Source organism: Malaclemys terrapin, chromosome 10 (genome assembly GCF_027887155.1).
Source record: "Malaclemys terrapin pileata isolate rMalTer1 chromosome 10, rMalTer1.hap1, whole genome shotgun sequence".
Classification (NCBI taxonomy): Eukaryota; Metazoa; Chordata; order Testudines; family Emydidae; genus Malaclemys; species Malaclemys terrapin.
The window spans coordinates 2,140,444-2,164,122 of NC_071514.1; the positions used below are offsets into that span (position 1 = coordinate 2,140,444).

Genomic DNA, 23,679 nt, shown 5'->3' on the forward strand with positions numbered 1-23,679 from the left:
CAGGGAGGGGGTCCCCCAGGCTCCGTTAGCCCGGAGCTGGGCCGGGGCGACAGGGGCTGGATCACCTGGTCTGACCCCCCCAAGTCCTGCCCCACACGGGCTCCCTCCCCTCACGCGGGCCCTTGCCAGAGGCGGCCGGGCCGGGCCGGGCTCTCACGCGAGCCCCGGGACCCAGCTCCTGGCGGGACCCCCCGGCATGTCCTCGCGGGGCCTCAGCGCTTCCCTGCCCCGCCCCCTCCCCCGGGGGCGGGGCGGGGCGGGGCTTGCCCTGGGAGTCCGCCGCTATCCCGGCGTGCCCCGCGCGCGGAGCGGGCCGGCTGGGACGCTCTCGGCTGACTCAGCCCGCCTCGCTCTGGCGGGGCCTGCGGGACTCGCGGCGGCAAGATGGCGGCGGAGGCAGATTCGTGGGGTAGGTGCGGGCCGCGTCTCGGTTCCCGGCCGGGTTCCCCCCCCCCCCCCCCCGCCCGGCTAACCCGCTCTCGTCTCCCCCGCAGATGCCGACACCTTCGAGGGGGCGGATCCGGTGGCGACGCGGCTGGTGCCGGCGGCCGGCGGGGACCGCTGGGCCGGGGAGGATGAAGAGGACGAAGTGAAGGTGGGGGCGGTCGGAGCTCGGCCCGCCCGCGGGGTCGGTGTGGGGGCTGCCGGGGGGGGGGGGGCGCTGCGCCGGGCCATATGGCGCTGCACGGCCCTGCCCGAACCGTAGTGACTGGCGCCCTCCCGGCCGGGCCGGGCCGATACACGCGGCCGGGCCGGGGGGCGAGACGTGGCTCGGGGCGGGCGGTGACAGGCGTGGCTCAGAGCGAGGGGCTGTCAGAACCTGGCCCGCCTGGATCAGTGGCGTGCGAGTGGCTCCCAGAGGGGAGGGGAGCCTGAAAACGGCCTAATTAACATGGAGACTCGGGGAGTCTCCTACCAGATGAGTAAAACTTGTCCGGTGAGCGCGTGGGGACGGATTAGCTTCACCCTTCTTGGGGGGGGGGGGGGTGAGCTGGGGCAGAATAATTCTGGCGAAGTTCTGCTAATGCTCGGCACTTGAGGGATCGGTGTAATGGTGGGTAGGGATGTGGCAGATTTTGGGTCGCTTGAAGTCTTTAAGATCGTATGTTCAGTCAGCAGTTGAGCGTGGTGTAGGAATTATGAGGTGCAGTTCTGTAGTCCGTGTTATGCAGTTTCATAGGCATTGAAACCTGTCTGAATTGGTGCACTGGGTGATCAAAAGTTGGAAGGGCAAATAAAACTTTGGAATACATTTCTGTAAATGGGCTGCTTAACCCCCAGCTGAGACCTGTACTTGTTCTTTGGTTTCTGAGTTGAACAAACACGGTTTCCCTTCTGTAACTTTTTTCCCAGCTCCAGAGCAAAACCCCTGTCAATTACATCTCAAAAGGTGTCATCCCAGGGAATGGAGAATCGTGTTTTTTGCCCACCTGCCATCTCCAAGCTGCTGGCAGGCCTCTCAGTACAGAACTGCTCTGGGATCTGCCAGATGGTATTCAACTATTGGCCTCTCCTGTGGAGAGTCTCTCTATTCCCTGCCCCCTTGCAGGTTTTTAGCCTGAGGGAGCATCTGGGGAAGAGGTGGGTACAGAGGGGATAACCGAGGCTTGAACATTTGAACTTGTTCCAAATAGTCCTAGCTTGGGACTATCTCCTACAGGCCAGCAACTTTCCTCCATCCTACTGTTATCTCTTCTGACTTCCTCTCAGTTCTGTGAAACTAGGCAGTCCCTCAGTGTTCCTTTAGAATTAGGTTGTGTTCAGAGTGTTAAAATGGGGTTTATCTACTAGAGAATCATGGAGCTGGTTTCACCGTATTTCAATGTTCGTCTTTTGCATTAGAGTTTGAACTAGATGTCCAACTGTAAACCTTCTCTATTAAATCAGAAACATTTAAAATGTCTAAATCCCATGCAGTGGAGTTCCCATATGTCCCTTACCAAAAAAGATCAGTTGAGTGATGGATACCCCAACAATTCCAGATCTTTTTCTTAGAGCTTGGCCAGATTATCAGTGCAGATATCAGCAACTGGCAATGACTTCTATAGAACTATATCTAATAGACTTCAGAATGATGGGAGGGTACATACTACATCTGGTATCTAGGACTCTTCAAAAGGGTCTCGGGTTCTGCGGAAGTATTAAAAATTGGTAAACTTAGTGTCCAAAGTTAAACATTGAATCATGCCTTTGTTTCAAATCAAGACACTGAGAAATTGCTATCGACAATCTTAGTACTGATCACTAGATAAATGAAAGGTTAATATTTTATCATTTGTTGAGACATGGGCAGGAAGAAGAAAGCAGTTCAGATTAGAGTAATTGATCCTTGCTAATTGAAGACTCTGGCACTAGTTGTTCATGTTGCGCCAAGGTAGTGCTATCTGTAATAACTGACCGTTTGTGCATACACTAGTGACGGGGGCTTGGGATGGTGCTCTTCTATGTACTATAAATGTAAATAGATAAAATATATTACTTGTTATGACTCCTTTGGAGAACAGGCCGTACTGGGTCAGACCAATGGTTCATCTAGCCCAGTATCCTGTCTCCTGACAGTGGCCAATGCCAGGTTCTTCAGAGGAACGAACAGAACAGGGAATCATCGAGTGATCCATCCCCTGTCGCCCATTCCCAGCTTCTGGCAAACGGGCTAGGGACGCTTCAGAGCATGGTTTTGCATCCCTATCCATCCTGGTTAACAGCCATTGATGGACCTATTCTCCATAAACTTATCTAGTTCTTTTATGAACCCTGTTATAGTCTTGGCCTTTACATCATCCTCTGGCAAAGAGTTCCACAGGTTGATTGTGTTGTGTGTGAAGGAATACTTCCTTTTGTTTGTTTTTAAATCTGCTGCCTATTAATTACATTGGGTGACCCCCTAGCCCTTGTGTTATGAGAGGGAGTAAATAACACTTCCTTATTTACTTCACACAGTCATGATTTTATAAACCTCTATCATATCCCCCCTTAGTCATCTCTTTTCCAAGCTGAAAAGTCCCAGTCTTATTAATCTCTTCTTATATGGGAGCTGTTCCATACCCCTATTCATTTTTGTTGCCCTTCTCTGTACCTTTTCCAATTCCAGTAGATCTTTTCTTGAGATGGGGAGACAAGATCTGCACTCAGTATTCAAGATGTGGGCGTACCATGGATTTATATAGAGGCAATATGATATTTTCTATCTTCTTAGCTATCCTTTTCTTAATGATTCCCAACATTGTTAGCTTTTTTGACTGTCGCTGCATTTTGAGTGTACGTTTTCGGAGAACTAGGCACAATGACTCCAAGATCTCTTCCTTGAGTAATAACAGCTAATTTAGATCCCATAATTTTGTATGTATAGTTGAGATTGTTTTTTTCCAATGTGTATTACTTGCATTTATCAACATTGAATTTTGTCTGCCATTTTCTTGCCCAGTAACCCAGTTTTCTAAGATCCTTTTGTAACTCTTCTCAGTCAACTTTGGACTTAGCTGTCTTGAGTAATTTTGTATCAACTACAAACTTTGCCACTTCACTGTTTACCCCTTTTTCCAGATCGCTTATAAATATGTTGAAGAGCACTTGTCCTAGTACAAATTCTTGGAGGACCTTGCTATTTACCTTTCTCCAACTGTGAAAACTGACCATTTATTCCTACCCTTTGTTTCCTATCTTTTAACCAGTTACCGATCTGTGAGAGGACCTTCCCTCTTATCCCATGACTGCTTACTTTTCTTAAGAGCCTTTGGTGAGGGAGGTTGTCAAAGGCTTTCTGAAAGTTTTTTAAGGTTGGATGGTGTTCATGCTAGCTTAACGTCACCTATTGTGCAAGGTAAAGCTTAATAAATGTGATAGAACAAATTGACACTGGGTGCTCTGTAGCTTTTAAATGTGCTCGTTCTTCCACACATGTGACCCCGCCAGGCAAAATGGTTAAAGATATCTCAGTGCACAGTATTTACATCAATCTTTAAAAAGAGAGTAGTGACAACCTGGATTGGAGCTTCACAGCCCCAAACATTTTTTGGCAAAAGAGGCTTTACTTTTCACATTTTCCCTGAAACTGAAGAGTTGACTACCTGTAATTGAACATCTAATAGCTACTTAATTGTGCTTCCCAGCTGTCTACTTCTTGAAGGACAGTGAACAATAGCTGGACAAAATCATAGTCCCTCCAAAAATATGAAGACTCCTGCTTTACGTGGCTATTTTAACATAAGACATTTTATTTCCTCCACTAGTACTCCTCTGAAGGCCTATGGTTTTAAAATTAAAAAGTTTATGGTGTATTTGGAGGGAGTGGGGAAAAGGAATTACTACAATTAGTGATCTTTTTTATTGTAGTCTGATCTGTGTTTGTGTAGTAGATGCAGAAGTTGGGAAGAATCTACAGCAAGCTAGGTGTTTGCCTGGCGCTAGATATTTTTTCCTTCCAAAATTGGCAACTAAAAAGAAAAACTACAGCACCAGTAAGCAAAAGCGAAGTGACCTAAATATATAGGCCCTTAGTGTTTTTCAACTAACAGTTTCTCTTTAGGGTGTTCCATTATTCTTTAGGGTTTCTTATTGCTGATTTAGGAGTTGGGATCTTGTTTTTTTTTCTGAAAATACTTTGGTTACAAGACTTATTTTAAGTAGTGAGTTGGGGGAACTTTAGATGCTGCAGAAGTTACAACTAAGATATCCTTTTAAAGTAAAAGGAAATTATTCTAAAATGTTACCTGAAATACAGAAATTACCAGGAAAACACACAGAAATTTCTTGGCAGCAGGTGTATTTACTCTTCAGCAGTCCTGTAGCTAAAGGAGCCAGAACTAGGAAATGTGTTCAGGGAAACAGTCTAGAGATTTCCTTGATCAATATTTCTGATAGTTCTGTTTAAAATAGAAGTCATCAGGGACTCAGACACTGGAGTATCCTGTCACTTTCCAAGAATGCTTTGTTTTTGGAACTTGAATTGTCATGCATTAAAGCTACAAATGATAGCACATATAAATGTAGAGCAAGCAACTGATTACTTCTGCTTGGTGTGGGGATCATTTATGTGGAAAGGGAGACATTTTCCCTAACCATATGTTATAGCTGGATTATTACTCATTTAGTCATTTATAAACATATTTGATTAAGTTCAAGAGTTTCAATGATTTAAACTACATTGTAATAGTATCAACATCGGAATGAAGAAATTAACTAAGGATGTGTTGCCACTGGACTTCTCAGTTGGTGTAACAATGAAAAGAAGGTGAAACTTGTTTTCTCCTAATGAAATGTATTTAGATTTCTAGAATGTAATTGTAGGTGCACATCCTGAGCCCTGGACACCTATCCCATAAATAAAAAATCACAAAGGACTGCCCATAAATGTATATACTTCAATCTAGGCCTTCCCCCCCCCCCCCCCCCCCCAGCAGTTTAGAGAAGTGCGGAAGGCAGGGGAAGGGGATAAGATAGGTTTGGCAGACCAAGGTGGAGCACTGAGTCCTGAAACAGGATCCCTCTCAGAAATGCACTGCTAGCAGATCCCCCTCATTCATCTAGAAAGAACTGCAGAAAGAGTGCCTCTACTAATCTCAACTGTGGCAGTATGTCACTGGCAGAGAGATGCTCACTCATACAGTCAGGTCCCAGACAATTTAGGGCTTTACATTTTAAAATTAACATGTTGAATTCCCCCCAGGTGTTCACTGGAACCCAATACAGATGATGATGGAGCATTGGTCTAGTATGCTCCCAGCGTTCAACTACACTTAACAAGTGAGTTGCAGTATTCTATGCTAGCTTCACCTTCCAAATGAGGTCAAGGGGAAGCTCCATGTAGTGTGCATCACAGCAATATAATCTTGAGCTGACAAGACATGGATAATTGTGGCATGCTCTGCATTGGAGAGGAAAGGTGACACTCTTCTGGGCAGGCACAGATGGGAAGAAAGCACTCTTGGCTGCAGCGCCTCATGGGCCAAGAGCAGCCCAGGGTCTAACACCCCCAAGTTGTTTACCTGTCTTACCAACGATTGTGTTCTTTCTGTAAGGGGAGCTGATGCCAATTCTTCCAGCTGCTTTTCCCAGCCTGCCAAGAGTCTTAGTCTCGTCTCGATTAAATCTCAGCTTGCTCTCATCTAGGCACCATGTGATTTGTTCTAGCTGGGCCAGATGTGATAGAGATGGGGGTCATCAGCCTGCTAAATGCACTGCAGCCCATATGTCCTCACTAAACTTCTCAGGAGCATCATATGCACATTGAGTGGAAGGTCACAATATAGGCTTCTGTGTATACCATGAGAGTGTCCTTGGGGCAGAGGGACAATTGCCCACAACTCCCCTCAGAGAGGGTTCCTTAGGAAGATACCAAGGAGCTTCAACCAGACCCATTATTGTCTGCAAATGAGTTTGCAAAATCTCATGGTCACAGCACCCTGCTTCTACATGGGGATTTCACCCCAACCACCCTCTCTTTAAAAGGGTGTATCTATGAAGGATGGCATCAGACAAGGAAGCAATCTGTAAACTGTACTCTGCAAAAGTTGTGAAAGTCGCTATCTATGAAATGAGTGTAGTTGATAAATGCAGGGTTGTAGTCGTGTTGGTCCCAGGATATTAGAGAGGTAGATGAGGTAATATCTTGTATTGGATCAACTTCTGTTGGTGAAAGAGACAAGCTGTCGAGCTTACACAGAACTCTTCTTCAGGTTTGTGTAAGCTTGAAAGCTTCTCTCACACCAACAGAAGTTGGTCGAATAAAAGATATTTCTTCACACAACGCACAGTCAATCTGTGGAATTCTTTGCCAGAGGATGTTGTGAAGGCCAAGACTATAACATGATTCAAAAAAGAATTAAATAAAATTCATGGAGGATAGGTCCATCAATAGCTATTAGCCAGGATGGGCAGGGATGGTGTCCCTAGCCTCTGTTTGCCAGAAGCTGGGAATGGGCGACAGGATGGATCACTTGATGATTAGCTGTTCTGTTCATTCCCTCTGGGGCACCTGGCATTGGCCACAGTCAGAAGTCAGGTTACTGGGCTAGACGGACCTTTGGTCTGACTCAGTCTGGCTGTTCTTATGTAGTCAGACTTGCACTAGCTCAGCACACAGCTAGCACGCTGAAAATAGCAGTATGGACGTTGCCGCTCCGGCTGAGACTTGGGCTAACCACTCAGACTCAGGGAGTCAGGTGGGCTGGAGAGCCCAAGCTGCCATCCGAGCCACAGCATCCACACTGCTATACTCGAGCTGAGCTAGCACGCGTCTGTCTGCTCGGGCTGGGAGGCTCACTCGAAGCTGTATCGTAGACATTGCCTCACTGGCTGCATCCTGCATCAGTCTTTTCATAATTTTGCCTGGGATCAATGTCCAGCTGACCGATGTATAGTTACCCATTAAGATAAGCCTCGCGATTTCAAAATTCAAGGTTTACATTCTTATTGCTATGCTACAGTGTTTATTTGATGCCCTGGCAATAATGGAACTCAGCATCAATACCTCACTTTAACCACTGGTATAAGACAGCAGACCTCAGTTTTTAACTGTGAGTTGATGAGCCAAGTACCAGGACATCCAAGTTAATCTACAAATTCATTTAAGACTATTTGGCACTTGTAAGACGGATTCTAGTTTCCCCTCCAGTACACGTCAACTAGCTGACATGAATTTCCATTAACAATAATCATATTGTTGGGGTCATAGTGGCCCACAAGCTCAATATGAGTCAACACTGTAACACTGTTGCAAAAAAAGTGAACATAATTCTGGGATGTATTCGCAGGAGTGTTGTAAGCAAGACAAGAGAAGCAATTCTTCTGCTCTACTCTGCGCTGATTAGGCCTCAGCTGGAGTATCGTGTCCAGTTCTGGGCATCACATTTCAGGAAAGATGTGGACAAATTGGAGAATGAGCAGAGAAGAGCAACAAAAATGATTAAAGATCTAGAAAACATGACCCATGAGGGAAGATAGGGGACATAAGTTTTCAAATACATAAAAGGTTGATACAAGGAGGAAGGAGAAAAATTGTTGTTCTTAACCTCTGAGGATAGGACAAGAAGCAATGGGCTTAAATTGCAGCAAGGGCAGTTTAGGTTGGACATTAGGAAAAACTTCCTGTCAGAGTAGTTAAACACTGGAATAAATTGCCTAGGGAGGTTGTGGAATCTCCATCATTGGATGTTTTAAGAGCAGGTTGGACAAATACCTGTCGGGGTGGTCTAGATAATACTTAGTCCTGCCATGAATGCAGGGGACTGGACTAGATGATCTCTCAATGTCCCTTGCAGTCCTACGATTTTATGATTACCTTGGCTTATAGTAATCTATCAATTCCAGGGACAAGGTGGGTGAGGTAATACTTAATTTTTTGTTTTAAACCTGCTGCCTATTAATTTCACTTGGTGACCCCTAGTTCTTGTGTTAGGAGGAGGGGTAAATAACACTTCCTTATTTACTTTCTCCACACCAGTTATGATTTTACAGACCTCTATCATAGCCCCCCGGGCCTGGGAGGCTCGCTCTCAGCTGTAGTGTAGACATAGCCTACAGGAGTAAAGTATGGTAGCACACTATTAATATGATTTGGAGGAAAACGGGTCTTGTCAAATTTGATATTATTTGCTGAGGTTAAGTGTAGGTGATAATGTAATTGTGTTAACATCCTTAGATTTCCGTAAGGAGGCTGACTTAGTACTGCCTGACATTCTGACTACAACATTACCCTTTACAAAATCAAAGCAGCACAGATTAAATGCATTTAAACTGATCTGAACATTATAAATGGGGATCCCCATCCAGTGGGGATGTTCTGAGCAGAGTCCTGCAGGGATCTATTCCTGGCCCAATCTATTCAATATCTTATGATCTGGAAGAAACCACTGCTGGCAAAGTTTGTAGTGGACACTAATTGGTGAAGTATTGAATAATGACAGGTTAGTTCTATAGCGCAATCTCTCTCTTGGTAAGCAGGGTTTACTTGAACAACGTGCATTTTAATACATGAGTCATACACCTAGGAATAGAATCTTGGTCACAGTTATAGAATGGGGAACCATATTTTGGAAAGCAGTGACTCTGAAAGAAATGTTAGGGTCAACTGAACGTGAGCTGATATAGTGCACTGGCTAAGAACTAATGTGATTGTTTGATGTATAAGCAGGTGAATACTGACTAGAGATAGGGAGGTGTGTGAACCACTCTGTACAGCTTTAGTGAGACCATTAATGGAGATTTTAAAATGATGGAAAAATTGGAAAGGGTTCAGAAAAAGTACATGAATGAGTTGAGATTGGGAAAATAAGCTTTTGGGTGAGAGAGTTAATATCAATCTATTCAGTTTATCCAAGAGAAGGCTAAGAGGTGACTTAATTATAGAAAAGAGATTTGATAGTAAACAGCTCTTTAATCACACGGAGAAAAGCATAACAAAATCCAGTGGTTGAAGTTGAACAAATTCAGACTAGGCAAAGTGCAAATTTTTAAGTGAGGGTAATCTACCATTGGACCAACATTTACCTAGGGACATGGTGGATTCTCCATCATTTGGAGTCCTTAAATCAGGATTGAGCGATGTTCTAAAAGATGAGTTGTAACAGCTCAACCAGAAGCTATGGGTTCTATGCTGGAATTACTGGGCAAAATTCTGTCTTTGTGGTACAGCAACTCCTTGCTTAACGTTGTAGTTCTGTTCCTGAAAAATGCGACTTTTTAAGTAAAACGACGTTAAGCAAATCCAATTTCCCCTGTGTAAGAGAGAAAGAGAGATGCGCACTGCCCCTTTAAGTACGCTGACCGCACTCTAAGTACATTGCCTTTTTAAGTAGACCAGGAAGTTGAGACCGCAGTGCTGCCAGCATGCTCCCTCCGTCCTGAATCCTGTCGTGTGTCCCCCTGTTCTCTGGAGATGGGGTAAGCGAGGTGCAGGGGGGAGGGGGATACCCTGACATTAGCCGCCTCCTTCCCCCCTCCGCACAGGAAGCTCCCAGGAGCAGCACTTGGAAGTGGGGGAGGGACAGCTGAACTGCTGGCAATTGCTAGCCTGCTGGGCAGCTGCCACAAGGGAACTTAGGGGAGTGGGGAGCTGATAGGGGGCTGCAGGTCCACCCTGGTTCCAGGCCCCCACCAGCTCGCTCCAACGGCCTGCTGTTTCTGCAAGCCGTGGACAAAGCAGGCGGCTGCCAAACAACATTATAAGGGAGCACTGCACAACTTTGAACGAGCACGTTCTCTAATTGATCAGCAACGTAACAATGTTAACTGGGATGATTTGAAGTGAGGAGTTACTGTATACAGGAAGTCAAAAACAACAAGGAGTCTGGTGGCACCTTAAAGACTAACAGATTTATTTGGGCATAAGCTTTCATGGGTAAAAACCTCACTTCTTCAGATGCATAGAGTGAAAGTTACAGATGCAGGCATTATATACTGACACATGGAGAGCAGGGAACCAGTGTTGACAGGGCCAATTCAATCAGGGTGGATGTAGTCCACTCCCAGTAATAGATGAGGTGTTAATTCCAGGAGAGGAAAAGCTGGTTCTGTAATGAGCCAGCCACTCCCAGTCCCTATTCAAGCCCAGATTAATGGTGTTAAATTTGCAAATGAATTTTAGTTCTGCTGTTTCTCTTTGAAGTCTGTTTCTGAAGTTTGTTTGTTCAATTATAGTGACTTTTAAATCTGTAATAGAATGACCAGGGAGATTGAAGTGTTCACTTACTGGCTTATGTATGTTACCATTCCTGATGTCCGATTTGTGTCCATTTATTCTTTTGCGGAGGGACTGTCCGGTTTGGCCAATGTACATGGCAGAGGGGCATTGCTGGCACATGATGGCATATATAACATTAGTGGATGTGTAGGTGAATGAGCCCTTAATGGTGTGGCTGATGTGGTTGGGTCCTCTTATAGTGTCGCCAGAGTAGATATGGGGACAGAGTAGGCAACGAGGTTTGCTACAGGGATTGGTTCCTGGGTTGGTGTTTCTGTGGTGTGGTGTGTAGTTGCTGGTGAGTATTTGCTTCAGGTTGGGGGGTTGTCTGTAAGCGAGGACTGGCCTGCCTCCCAAGGTCTGTGAGAGCGAGGGATCATTTTCCAGGATAGGTTGTAGATCGTGGATAATGCGCTGGAGAGGTTTTAGCTGGGGGCTGTATGTGATGGCCAGTGGTGTTCTGTTATTGTCCTTGTTGGGCCTGTCCTGTAGTAGGTAATTTCTGGGTACCCGTCTCGCTCTGTCAGTCTGTTTCCTCACTTCCCCAGGTGCGTATTGGGGTTTTAGGAATGCTTGTGTGACATGTTAGAACTGGAAGTGTACGGAGTTGAAAGGACTATTGAATGTACTAGATGGGCAAGGACTTTAGGGACAGTAAGTGTTAAGTGGTTTTCCAGGGAGTGGTTAATGCGGGTTATGGAAAACCCCAGTCCTTTGAAGCCACTCCTAAGGAGAGGGCCATTGACTAGTAATTCCCTGAGACTGGAGATCAAAGGCCCGAGCTGTATAAAGAAATAGTTGAACTGTCCAGCTGGGATCTGGCTCCTGATCCCAAAAACATGTAACCAAGGAACAACACATGCAAACCCAGTTGTGGCATTTGAGAGACTGGCACAGCAGAGTCCCCTGATGGGGTTGGATGTGACTTCTGGTAGGCTTTTAGCATGCATGTAGATGGTTTTTTTTCTGTAATGTTTTTACCCCAAGAATAAATGCAGTTTGCTTTGTAAAGGCTGGTTGGTACCTGGATTACAGTTACAGCCCTTGGAGAAAGAGTTAACCACAGGTGCTGGAAAATCATAATGAGGTGCAGAGGGACCCTAAACCCCTAGTCAGAAAGGAGAGAGACGCAGGTCTCTGCCATGAGAGTGCTGATGGCTGGGAAGCCTAAAATCTTAAGTGGATGCCCTCAAGGAAGACCAGGAAGGGGATCAAAGGTGCAGTTAACCCTGAAACTGACAGATCAGTTGATCATAATTGTTCCTTCTGTCTTAACTCTATGAATCAAAGAGTCACATGTATTGATAGTTTGTCATCCCCCGGTGCATTAATTGGTATGCCTGTAATGGCAGCTTTTGACATTTTAAAATCCTGATGGGTACTAAATGGATTATGTTCAGATTTAATCACCAAATAACACTGCTACTGCTACCAGGGCAACATCCCATCAGAGCTCTCCGTCCTGATTCTGTAATGCTTAATTTATTGCACAAAATCAGTGTCCTCTCTATTCTGCTACGCCCATTTTGTTTCTGGTGATGAATGTGCTTAGAGAAGAATCAAATCATTCTATCAGATATCTACTCATAAATTAATTTTTTCTTATACAGATGCTCCCCGGGTTACACAAACCCAATTTACGCAAATCTGCACTTATGTAAAAAGTTCCATAAGCTTTTTTTCCCCCCGTAATTGTTGGGTATACGTTCCTGACTTATGCAAAATTCGACTTATGCAAGGCATTTCAGAACGGAACCCTTGCATAAGTCGGGGAGCGTCTGTAACAATTTTTGCCCAGCAAATGGATTGTGGCAGTTTTTTTGTCTTGCTTCTGTTACTGTGGTAACATTAAGACCATGTCTACACTGTGCATCGTACAATGGTGCGGATTTGCCACTGCAGCCACACCATTGTAAGGTGCGCAGCGTAGCCACTCTTTGTCACTGGCAACAAAATAAAACCACTCCGAAAGAGGGGCGGGTGCTTCATCGATGGGAGAGCAGCTCCTGCTGAGAAAGCGCTGTCCCCGCTGGCACTTTTGTCATTTAGGATGGTTGTTTTTTTCACACCCCAAGCAACAAAAGTTTTAATGATGAAAGTGCAGTGCAGACACTTCTTTCTGCACAGATACCTTTAGTGGTTCAGAAGTAAGATAAATACTGATAACTCATACTCCTTCCTGTTGGTAGGATAACTGGGATGATGAAGAGGAGGAGGAGGAAGAAAAAGAGACAGAGATAAAAGCAGGTGAGGACTATTTGAGGAGCACACTTCATTGTATATAGAACAAAGAAAAACATAGGATTCTGTATTCCAAGTTTATGAACTGTATTTATGGGACATAATAGACCAAGGGTTGTGCACGTGTGGGTGACAGTGCATGCTTTTTACATTGGTCACCTCTGGTTTCTGATTGGATCATCGCTGTAGGTGCTTTTTTCCCCACATTGTGACAATGTTCTTTATGCACTAGATTTCTTTAAAAAGGCTTTGTTGTTCACTGTTTTACAGAATCAAAAGTTTCAGAAAAGAAGAAAATAGCAGAAAAAATAAAAGAGAGAGAAAAGCAGCTGAAGAAAAAGCAAGAGGAGATTAAAAAAAGAGTAAGACTTCACTGTCAGGATTTTAGCTTTTTATGGGAAGAGGGAGATCAGCTTATTGTTTAGTCTAGAAAAACAAATGTAGTCTGAGAATTAAAGGACTGATACTTATGACGTGCCCCTACAGTGAGTTTTGTCACCCTGTTCTTCTAGGGAAGAATAGTCCTGATGTAGTCTGCATAAGAACTTGAACATCTAAGAGTTTGAAATAGTACTTATCAGATTTCCATCCTTTTTCTAAGTGTGTCCATTGAGTTTATAATACTCAACAGTGTGTGAAATTACTTTTGGTGAGGGTTTGGTATTTTTCTGCCTGTGGCTTGCTTGTGGTTATCAGTATTTCAACTTGGAATGTTTAAACACAAGTGTTAGGCTTGCTGTTCAGAACAGAACGCCTGCGTTTCAGGAAGAACTACTTCAAACAGAAGCATGTTGTTCCATTAGCTTGATGACATGACCACACCTGCAACTGCTCCGTTCATGGGCAAGAAATGTAATTCACTTGCCACCAATGTAAGCTGTCATTATTTGAAGACTTTTAGTTAAATAGATTGCTTATGCATGGTTAGCAATAATGACCAAAATGAAAGACTTGCCACAGGTCAATCAATCTACTTTATATACTTTTTTTTAGTTAGAGGCACCAGAGGAAGCTAAAGAACTTACACCAGAAGAACAGTTAGCAGACAAACTACGACTAAAGAAATTACAAGAGGAATCAGATCTTGAGTTAGCAAAAGAAACGTTCGGTAAGTGTGGATACACCTAATCCAAGCAAGCAGTTGGTGGTGTTACAGTATGACAGAAGTAATTTAGAAAGTTAACTGCAATCAATTCTTAATCTAGCTTTCAAGTATAGCAGTATATTGATCCAAAAAAATAGGACTGCTGTGATATTACTCTTACTGTTATAAAAATATCAGAATGAAACTTTGCATCCAACTAAAGCTATTTCATAACTGTTCCTCTCTTTTTAACCAGCACTTTGGAGTGTGTTCTCTCTCTATATATATATATATTTTAAAAGATTGTGACAGTCGTAGGTAAGAGTTGATGCCTTTTGGTGTTGAGAACCTTTAAGACACAGTATGTTTGGGAAAACATCCTGTGACGCGTGTTGTTGATCAGAATTACTTTTGTTAGTTTGGAGTCTTACGAATGTCACCGTGGATGTGAGTTACACTGATGTCAACCAGAAGTTTGTGTTCAAACAACATGTCTATTTATATCTGGAAGTATACATCATAACGACTCTCTAATTTCAAGCACCCCACAACAGCTTTAGAAACTAAATTGCATTTTCTGCCAACTAGTGGTTGTAGTGACTGCTTGTAGGAAGTTAGGTAGGAATGCTTTGCCTGATTGAACTTCCCAGCCAATAGCCATCTTTTGTATGAAGAGAAGTCGGGTGGAAGAAACTGGTAGCCTCTAATTGTGTGGGATGCTCTCCATAGTGCAGCCAGATTACCTGTGAGGTGGGTGAGGCTTTCTGAGGGGCATGGTTCACCATCGATTAAGCATGTTTAGTTTGGTCAGACTATGTGATAAGGCAGGTCAGTGGTTCTCAACCAGGGGTATGTAGAGGTCTTCCAGGGGGTACATCAACGCTTCGAGATATTTGCCTATTTTTGCAACAGTCTACGTAAAAAGCACTGGCGAAGTCAGTACGAAAAACGGTTACTCACCTTCTCGTAACACTTGTTCTTCGAGATGTGGTGTTCATGTGCATTCCAATACCCTCCCTCCTATCCTTCTGTCGGAGTACTCGGCAAGAAGAAACTGGGAGGGGGGAGCGGGTGTCGGGTCAGAGGGCCCTATATTGGGCATCATGAAGGTGTGGCTCCAGGGGGTGCCCAGGCTGACCCTATGGATACTGCTAGGGGAAAAAATCTTCCAGCTGTTGTGCACATGGTGCGCACACACACACCTGACCGGAATTGACATGAACAAGCACTCGAAGAAGAAACTAAAATTTCATACAGATGACTTGTTTATACTGCTCTATAGCCTATACAATGAAATGTAAGTACAGTATTTATATTGCAATTGATTTATTTTATAATTATATGGGAAATGTAAAAAATGAGAAAGTAAGTAATTTTTCAGTAGTAGTGTGCTGTGATGCTTTTGTATTTTTATGTCTGATTCTGTAAGCAAGTAGTTTTTAAGGGAGGTGAAACTTGGGGGTACGCAAGAGAAATGAGATTCCTGAAAGGGGTGCAGTGCTCTGGAGAGGTTGAGAGCCACTGAGCTAAGTGTTGAAAATGCAATGAAGTTGGTGAAAGGGTATTTGGCTTCTAAGGGCAGTTAAAAGAATGGTAAATTTAACTAGGTTCGGGGGCTCACTATTATCTTGTGCTTTCCTGACAGAATTGACAAAGTATTGATAAACTTCCTTACAAACAGGATGGATTGATTTAAATCAAGGTGATTTAAATTGAGGATTTCTACTTGGTGACTCAAATCTTCTATTTTAATCAACTTTATCATTTGTACTTGTTTTTTAAAGAAAGGTGCATTCTCATTGGTTAACATGCCATTAAAACATGTTGATTTACAACTAAATGGAGCTTTCACACTAAATTTGGTACATCTTTTTGCTACCTAGGAAAGTACACTGTACATTTATCTAAGCAATTATGTAGCTTAATATTTTCAAATACTTATTAATTTGTACATTATGTACAGTGGTGAGTGATGTATTGCTTATTTACCAGATAATTAACTTTTTGCTCATGATTTGTGTCAAGCTGCATTTGGATTGTGACTGGAATTTAATTAACCACACAACAGCATATAAAACTTATTCTTATTGAACAAAACAAGTCCTTAGTATAGTTCACGACCTCCTGTGCCATATTTATAAAGCTTGACCTCAAAAATTAATGTTTTCCCACTGATTCTTTCTTTTAGATAAAAATGCAGCCTTTAACTTACGTTTTTGATAGAGGTTCATGTCAACATATTTATTTTTTTTATTTAAATTTTTGAGATTATAAATTTAGGCCTTAACATAACTTGTAAAATCAGATTTGATTTGAACAGGTATATTAAAAAAAAAAAAAACTATAATAAAAAAATCCAATATAAATAAAAAACTGGATTTTTTTCACTCTACTTATCAAGTGAATTATTCAGTGGGTTTAATACAGCATTCATGTTTTCTGGGAGTGCTTTCACTTGTATTTTTTCAGTGATTTTCTTCAGAAATAATCCAGTCTGCTTTGGTTTGGAAAAATCTACAACTGTTGATTAATCGCAGTTAACTCACGCAATTAACTCAAAAAAAGTGAATTGCAATTAAAAAAATTAATCACTATTATCACACTGTTAAACAATAGAATATACCAATTGAAATATTTTTGGATGTTTTTCTACATTTTCAAATATATCTATTTCAATTACAACACAGAATACAAAGTGTACAGTGCTCACTTTATATTTTTATTACAAATATTTGCACTGTAAAAATGATACACAAGAAATAGTATTTTTCAGTTCACCTCATACAAGTACTGTAGTGCACTCTCTATCATGAAAGTGCAACTTACAAATGTAGGGTTTTTTGTTACATAACTGCACTCAAAAACAAAACAATATAAAACTTTAGAGCCTGCAAGTCCACTCAGTCCTACTTCTTGTTCAGCCAATCGCTAACTCAAACAATTTTGTTTTACGGGAGAGAATGCTGCCCACTTCTTAATTACAGTGTCACCTGAAAGTGAGAACAGGCATTTGCATGGCATTGTTGTATCTGGCGTCGCAAGATATTTACGTGCCAGATGCGCTAAAGATTCATATGCCTCTTCATGCTTTGGCCATTGTTCCAGAGGACATGCTTCCATACTGATGACATTTAATAAAATAATGGGTAAATTAAATTTGTGACTGAACTCGCTGGGGGAGAATTGTATGTCTCCTGCTTCTTGTACCTGCATTCTGCGATATATTTAATGTTATAACAGTCTCAGATGATGACCCAGCACATGTTGTTCGTTTTAAGAACACTTTCACTGCAAATTTGAAAAAACGCAAAGAAGGTACCAATGTGAAATTTCTAAAGATAGCTACAGCACTTGACCCAAGATTTAAGAATCTGAAGTGCCTTCCAAAATCTGAGAGGGATGAGGTGTGGACCATGCTTTCAGACGTCTTAAAAGAACAACAGTCTGATGTGGAAACTACAGAACCCAAACCACCAAAAAAGAAAATCAACCTTCTGCTGGTGGCATCTGACTCAGATGATGAAAATGAACATGCGTCGGTCTGCACTGCTTTGGCTCATTATCTAGCAGAACCCGTCATCAGCATGGACACGTGTCCTCTGGAATGGTGGTTGAAGCATCAAGGGATGTATGAATCTTCAGTTGGCTACAACAGTACCATGCGAATGTCTGTTCTCACTTTCAGGTGACATTGTAAACAAGAAGCAGGCATCATTATCTCCTGCAAATGTAAACAAACTTGTTTGTCTGAGTGATTGGCTGAACAAGTAGGATTCAATGGACTTGCAGGCTCTAAAGTTTTACATTGTTTTATTTTTGAATGCAGGGTTTTTTGTACATAATTCTATGTTTGTAAGTTCAACTTTCATAATAAAGAGATTGCACTACAGTACTTGTATTAGGTGAACTGAAAAATATTATTTTTGTTTTTTACGGTGCAGATATTTGTAATAAAAATAGTGAGCACGGTACACTTTTAGTATTGTTGCAATTGAAATCAATAAAATGGAAAATGTATAAAACCAAAATATTTAAATAAATGGTATTCTGGTATTAACAGTGCGATTAATCTTTTTTAATCGCTTGACAGCCCTAGAAAAATCAGTCTTAATAGTCAATTTAAAAAATCCCAACTAAACCTAGCACTGCAAGCTTGAGGCCTAGAATTTATGTAAGGAGAAAATAGTCTCTCCAGTACTATTCCAGTGTGGGTGGTTCAGTACAACTCATGGCATATGTAGCCTTTCACTTAAATCACTAGTTCAAAGCCAGCATAAATTGTTTGGGCTGCTTAATGTGAAATGAGTTGGCAGCTTAGTGTCGCTTGCTGCCTTGTTGATCATTTCAGCTGAGGGGAGGAACCAAAGGGGAGCAGAGATAAAGTACCTGTTCTGTGGTTAGAGGGCTTATGTAGTGGGGTCTGTTTGACCTCCCACACAAACTACAGTTAAATGCACCAGTATTTTCTCTGATACTATGTTTTTCACTGCAGGTGTAAATAATACTTGTGGAATAGATGCCATGAATCCATCTTCAAAAGATGACTTTACGGAGTTTGGCAGATTATTAAAAGAAAAAATTACACAGTATGAAAAATCTCTACATTATGCCAGTTTTTTGGAAGCATTAGTTCGAGACGTATGTATTTCATGTAAGTCTTTACTTCAAGTGTGAGATTTCCTAGCACATTCTGTGGAGGGCTAAAGTAGCAAACATATTAATCAAGTAAAACGGAATTGGGATTTATGCAGTCCTACATTAAATGATGCACGGATACTCTTCCCAGAGAATATTTTTGACTACTACCTGACTGAGAATCAGCACCTGCATGCTCTTCATCTTTTAATGCAGGTGGTGTTTCCTCTGTGATTGATCTTCTCTGACTGGTACTGTCAGGTCAGGATAGCCCACTTAAACATACAGGCAAATTTTATACTGATCTAAGTCTTACACAGCCCTGCAGAACCTCTATTCAAGAAGAGAAAAAGGCTTCCTGATCCATGTAATTCTAAACAGCTCAGTAGAGGAATGAGATACAAAACTGAGTTCGTATAACACTGGAAATTTGAAGCAGTTTAATTCCAAAACACAACTGTCTGTTGAAAGAAAACTACAGTTGACTTGTTTTCACTGCTTTGGCTGGCTGAGGTATTTGGTGCATAATTCTGTTTTGAGACTTCCCTTTTTCCTGTGCTCGTACATCCTGTCCTTCAGTGTAGTGGCAATTTGATATTGTAGCTTGTGCCATATAAATACATTGGATGGTTGGCCTACTGCAACTGATTTTGAACTGTTAGATTGGAGTCCAAATCCTCTAACATGAAGGATTGTTAAACTGAGCATTAAGTGCATGTAACATCCCTCTCCTCCTGGAATCTTCTCTCTCTAAAAGCCTTCAAACTTATTTTAGGCAAACCATTTGACCTTTAGACACAAACAGTTGACCATATTACAAATCTAGCAGCATAATGTGCTCATCAGAGTTTAAGGCCAGAAGGGACCACCACATACCTAGTCTTACCTTCTGTATATCATGGGCCACCAAAACCACCCAGCCACTTGCAAGCGATACCGAACAACCAAATTTAGAGCAGGTATTACAGCTCACAGGAGACTAGATTTATGTGCCAAGGAGAGAGCATAGGAGGGACTGAACTGCACCAGGGCTTGAGGCCCCCACAATGGCAGGAAAATGAGATATACCCAGATAATCCTGGCAAGAGACCAGCACCCCCACACAGGAGAGGAAGCTGAACCTGCGCCCCCCAAGGTCACTACTAGTCTGATGTGGATGAAAACTCCTTCCTGACCCCACATAATCAGTTAGACCCTGAGCATGTGAATAAGAACCAGTCAGCCATGCACCTGAGAAAATTCTGTGGCATCTCAGAGACCTAACCCCCCCTTGCACAATGTCCCATCCCTGGCGATCCAGAGGAAGAAGATTTAAAAAAAAAAAAAGTTTGGGGGTGGGAGGAATCACTTGCTGACCCCTACTGATGGCAGACTGAAACCTTGCAGCATAAGCTTTAGAAATGTAAGATGTAACAGTGTTCAAATGTTGGTCTCCTAAATTTATTGATTACATTGGCCATCTTACGCTGCCCATTACACAAATTATCAGGGGGATGTGAAATCCTAGACTGATGCTGAGAATCAACATTGCCCTGCATGTATTCCACTGTTTACAATGAAATTTTGACTCCAGTTAAAGGAATAAACTACCAGATATAAATCTCTACTTACTGGATTTTAGAGGATTCAGTGATTATTTGAAGGCTTTCTGAAAACAATATTGGTAGCAGTCTAATTTTCTTCCTCTTTGTAGTGGAAGTTGATGATTTGAAAAAGATCACAAATGCTTTGACAGTGCTATGCAGTGAAAAACAAAAACAAGAGAAGGTAAGACTTCTGCATCTCTTTCTATACTGTCTTTCCATAACTTGCATAATACCAATATGCACTAAGATGTGCACCTTCTATAAATCTAAGGGGTTCTAGGTTTTGAAGTCAAATGTGCTTTTGATTTAACACAATTAATTTGTTAATGAGAAGATAGTTGAAATTCTGATTTGGGATATTGTTCTAGGGCTAAACTTGGGAATGTTCCATAAACTTAAAACAAGTGTACTCATATAAAGTGAGCACCATTTTGCCAGTAATCTTTAGCTTCCCCCCCTCTCATCTTTGCACTGATTCTGTTCAATTTTTTTGCCTCTGTGCTGGAGTAGAAATAGAGGTGGAAGTGTCCAGTTGTCCTGGACAGGTGGGAGAAGTGTATATTTTAGTTCAAACCAGACAACTAGAATCTTAGTTAAATGTGTTTTATGGAAGTAATTTAAATCTTTTTTCTCAACCTTTAATAAAACTAAGATCAATGTGATCAGAGCAACTTAACAGCAGATAACAGAACTAGATAGCATGTCAGTATGCCTCTCTGGTGTCCATACAACTTAATTGGGAAAAGCATTAAGTGAGTGATAACACGATCAAATTATAGTATAATTAGTGCTTTGTGATTATACAAATTGTGTAAAATGTTTTAAAAATGTTTCTTGTGCAAAAGTCATAACACTGAAGTTGTGGGAATTGCATAACTAAATGTCAATGAGACCAGAATTTAAAAAAATAGCTAACTGAACATTAACTGGCAAATCCAAGCCATACTGCCCAGCAAAGAATTGAAATGAGACTAGTTTCAAAACTTGTACTAGGGAGTTCTTGAAGGAAGCAACCCACTTCTGGGCCTTCAATGTGAATAATAAGTGCTCCATAAATGCACAACTCTGCTACTTTTTACCCAAAATGGGTGGGGGATTGGAAACACTTTCTACTCATGTTCTCCAAACTGTTCTAGTGGGTGGCAATTTACAATAAATGGTTTAGATCAAGAGAAGATTAACAGTATAAACTAGGCCATAAAATATCGTCTGTAAAGTGATATTGAACTAATTCTGCATTTCTAATAGAACTAGACTTTGAGATGTGAACGTCCCCTTCTATGTACAAAGCTGAGAGAAGGGCAGGTGCTGTTGTGCTTCACTGCTGATTTTGGTAGCTGACTTTCATCAGGAAGCTAAACTTGGCTTCTTTTTTTTAAATATCTCAGATTTGGATGTCAGTTATTTCTCTTTGGTATAGCTAACTTTTTTATTAATCCTTCTGTGCCACATCCATTTACAAAGAATGTACCGAAGTGGTTAATATTAACATGCAAGAAATAGCTTGCCTCTCAACTCAGTAATTCACAATATTGTAGCTCTTTGGAATAAGCTCACAACATCTCACTTGTAAGTGATCTTGGCTGAATCATGTTTCATTTTTTCTTTTTAAATCAACCAACCAAAAAGACTATACCCAAGCAAAGTTTTTACCTTAAAACAGAAGAGCCAGAAACTCCATAAATTCACTAGGGATTTTGCTACTGACATTACATGCTCCGATACTAAGGTGATGGGCAGCCATATAAAACCCTAAAATAAAGATTCCCACCAACTACATCAGTAACAGTATAAAACTGAATATCTATAATTTTGCATTGGCACAGTGCCTCTCCTCCTTCAGGAAAATAAACTTAGGCTACATATAGTGTAACAAGTTTGGTGAAGGGTGGTTGTGTACCACAGAGTACATGCTGCTATTCTGATTATGGTGAAGCGAGTCTGCTAGACAGTGTTTTTGCCATGAATGAGAGTTGAACTGAAATTCAGTTGCCTCTGGGGTCAATAGCAGTAGTGCACACACATTACATGGTAGGAAGTGAACACTTTTGCCAACTAACAGATCAGAAGTACAGGGGAATTTAAGTGTGCTGTATTTAATTACCCAGATAGGAAACTGCCAGGATCCTAGGGTTAATATTCTTCTTATGTTTTACCAGCACTTCAAGGAAATTAGCATGTTACATTTAATAGTGACTCTAAAATAAACCAAATCTTTTTTGGTCTTTCCTCAGCAAAGTAAAGCCAAAAAGAAGAAAAAAGGCGTTGTGCCCGGAGGTGGTTTAAAGGCCACTATGAAAGATGATCTGGCAGATTATGGAGGATATGATGGAGGATATGTACAAGATTTTGAAGACTTCATGTGACATTTATCTTTCCTTGTGTTGTCTTTCTGTTGCCCTTAAACATGTAGCACAACTTCTTTTCCTTTAAATTCTGCCAAATGCTACAATGGAAAGTGCAGTATCTTTGTGCTGGTGGTTTAACTCTTTGACAGGGTGGTGCTAAAGTCCCATCAAGGGGTTAAAATGATGAAACTCAATCACAGAAAAAACAAAATTCTAATAATGTTTTTAATTGTTGCTATCTGGTTTCATAGTAACAAAACCACTAAGTTGGACATGAATTTCAACAAAGTAAAAGTTGTATTATTACCAGCACAGTTTAGTAATACAGCCTTAACTGTACCTCCTTGAATGATTTATCTTGTGAACAAAAGCAGTTTGCAGCAAGGGCATGGTGTGCACTTAGTATTAAAATTGCTTTGTCTAAGTTAGAGCTGTTTTTTTTTTTTTTTTTTTTTTTAAATAGATTGTGAAGGGGACTGCTAACTTCAAAGTAAGGATACTGCACCTGAAAATTAATCACTTGATACACACCCATTCTTTCAAAGCTTGACATTTTAAAATAAAACTTATTTTGGTCAAAACAAGAAAATAGTTCCTTGTTGCATTTGAAAAATGATTTGTGATATCTTGAGTATAAGCAGTTAGTTTACATTATCTACTAATGCAGCTGTACGGGTTGGTTATTCTAACAGTTAACTGCCTGGTTTAAGTGTCTGAGAACCAAATTCCTTTGTTCTCATGGGCTGTGATAGGACTTTACCATTTTCTTTCATTTACAAAAACCTGCTTAGCAAACTGCAACAGTTACTACAGTTGGGCAAATTGTTATGTTAACAATTATGACATCTGCAATGTTTTATAAAGCAACTAATTTAATAAAATCACTATTGTGAGGACTTCAGAGCCTGTGTATTGGGAGTACTTATTTTAGTGTTAAAGCTCTAGAACAGTGTTTCTGGGCCACATAGCTAAGCTGACAAGAGGATTCTCTTGACTACGAAGCAGATGGGTCAAGGTTCTCAGATTGTTGCCTAACAGGAGCAAAACATAAGCCGAAGGCTGGTTACCAAATGCACCATAATTACTAGTGAAGGGTTCAGCCCTTCA

The 23,679-nt window shown here is 41.5% G+C and overlaps 1 protein-coding gene across 1 annotated transcript; it reads left to right on the forward strand.

Moving 5' to 3' along the window:
* Positions 1-293: 293 nt before the first annotated feature.
* Positions 294-23,473, forward strand: EIF3J (eukaryotic translation initiation factor 3 subunit J). Its single transcript, XM_054042715.1, has 8 exons — positions 294-409; positions 495-595; positions 12,868-12,925; positions 13,190-13,281; positions 13,913-14,027; positions 18,496-18,654; positions 20,332-20,405; positions 22,459-23,473. The coding sequence occupies exons 1-8, from the start codon at positions 385-387 to the stop codon at positions 22,588-22,590; spliced, it is 756 nt and encodes a 251-aa protein (XP_053898690.1). The 5' UTR covers positions 294-384; the 3' UTR covers positions 22,591-23,473.
* Positions 23,474-23,679: the final 206 nt, after the last annotated feature.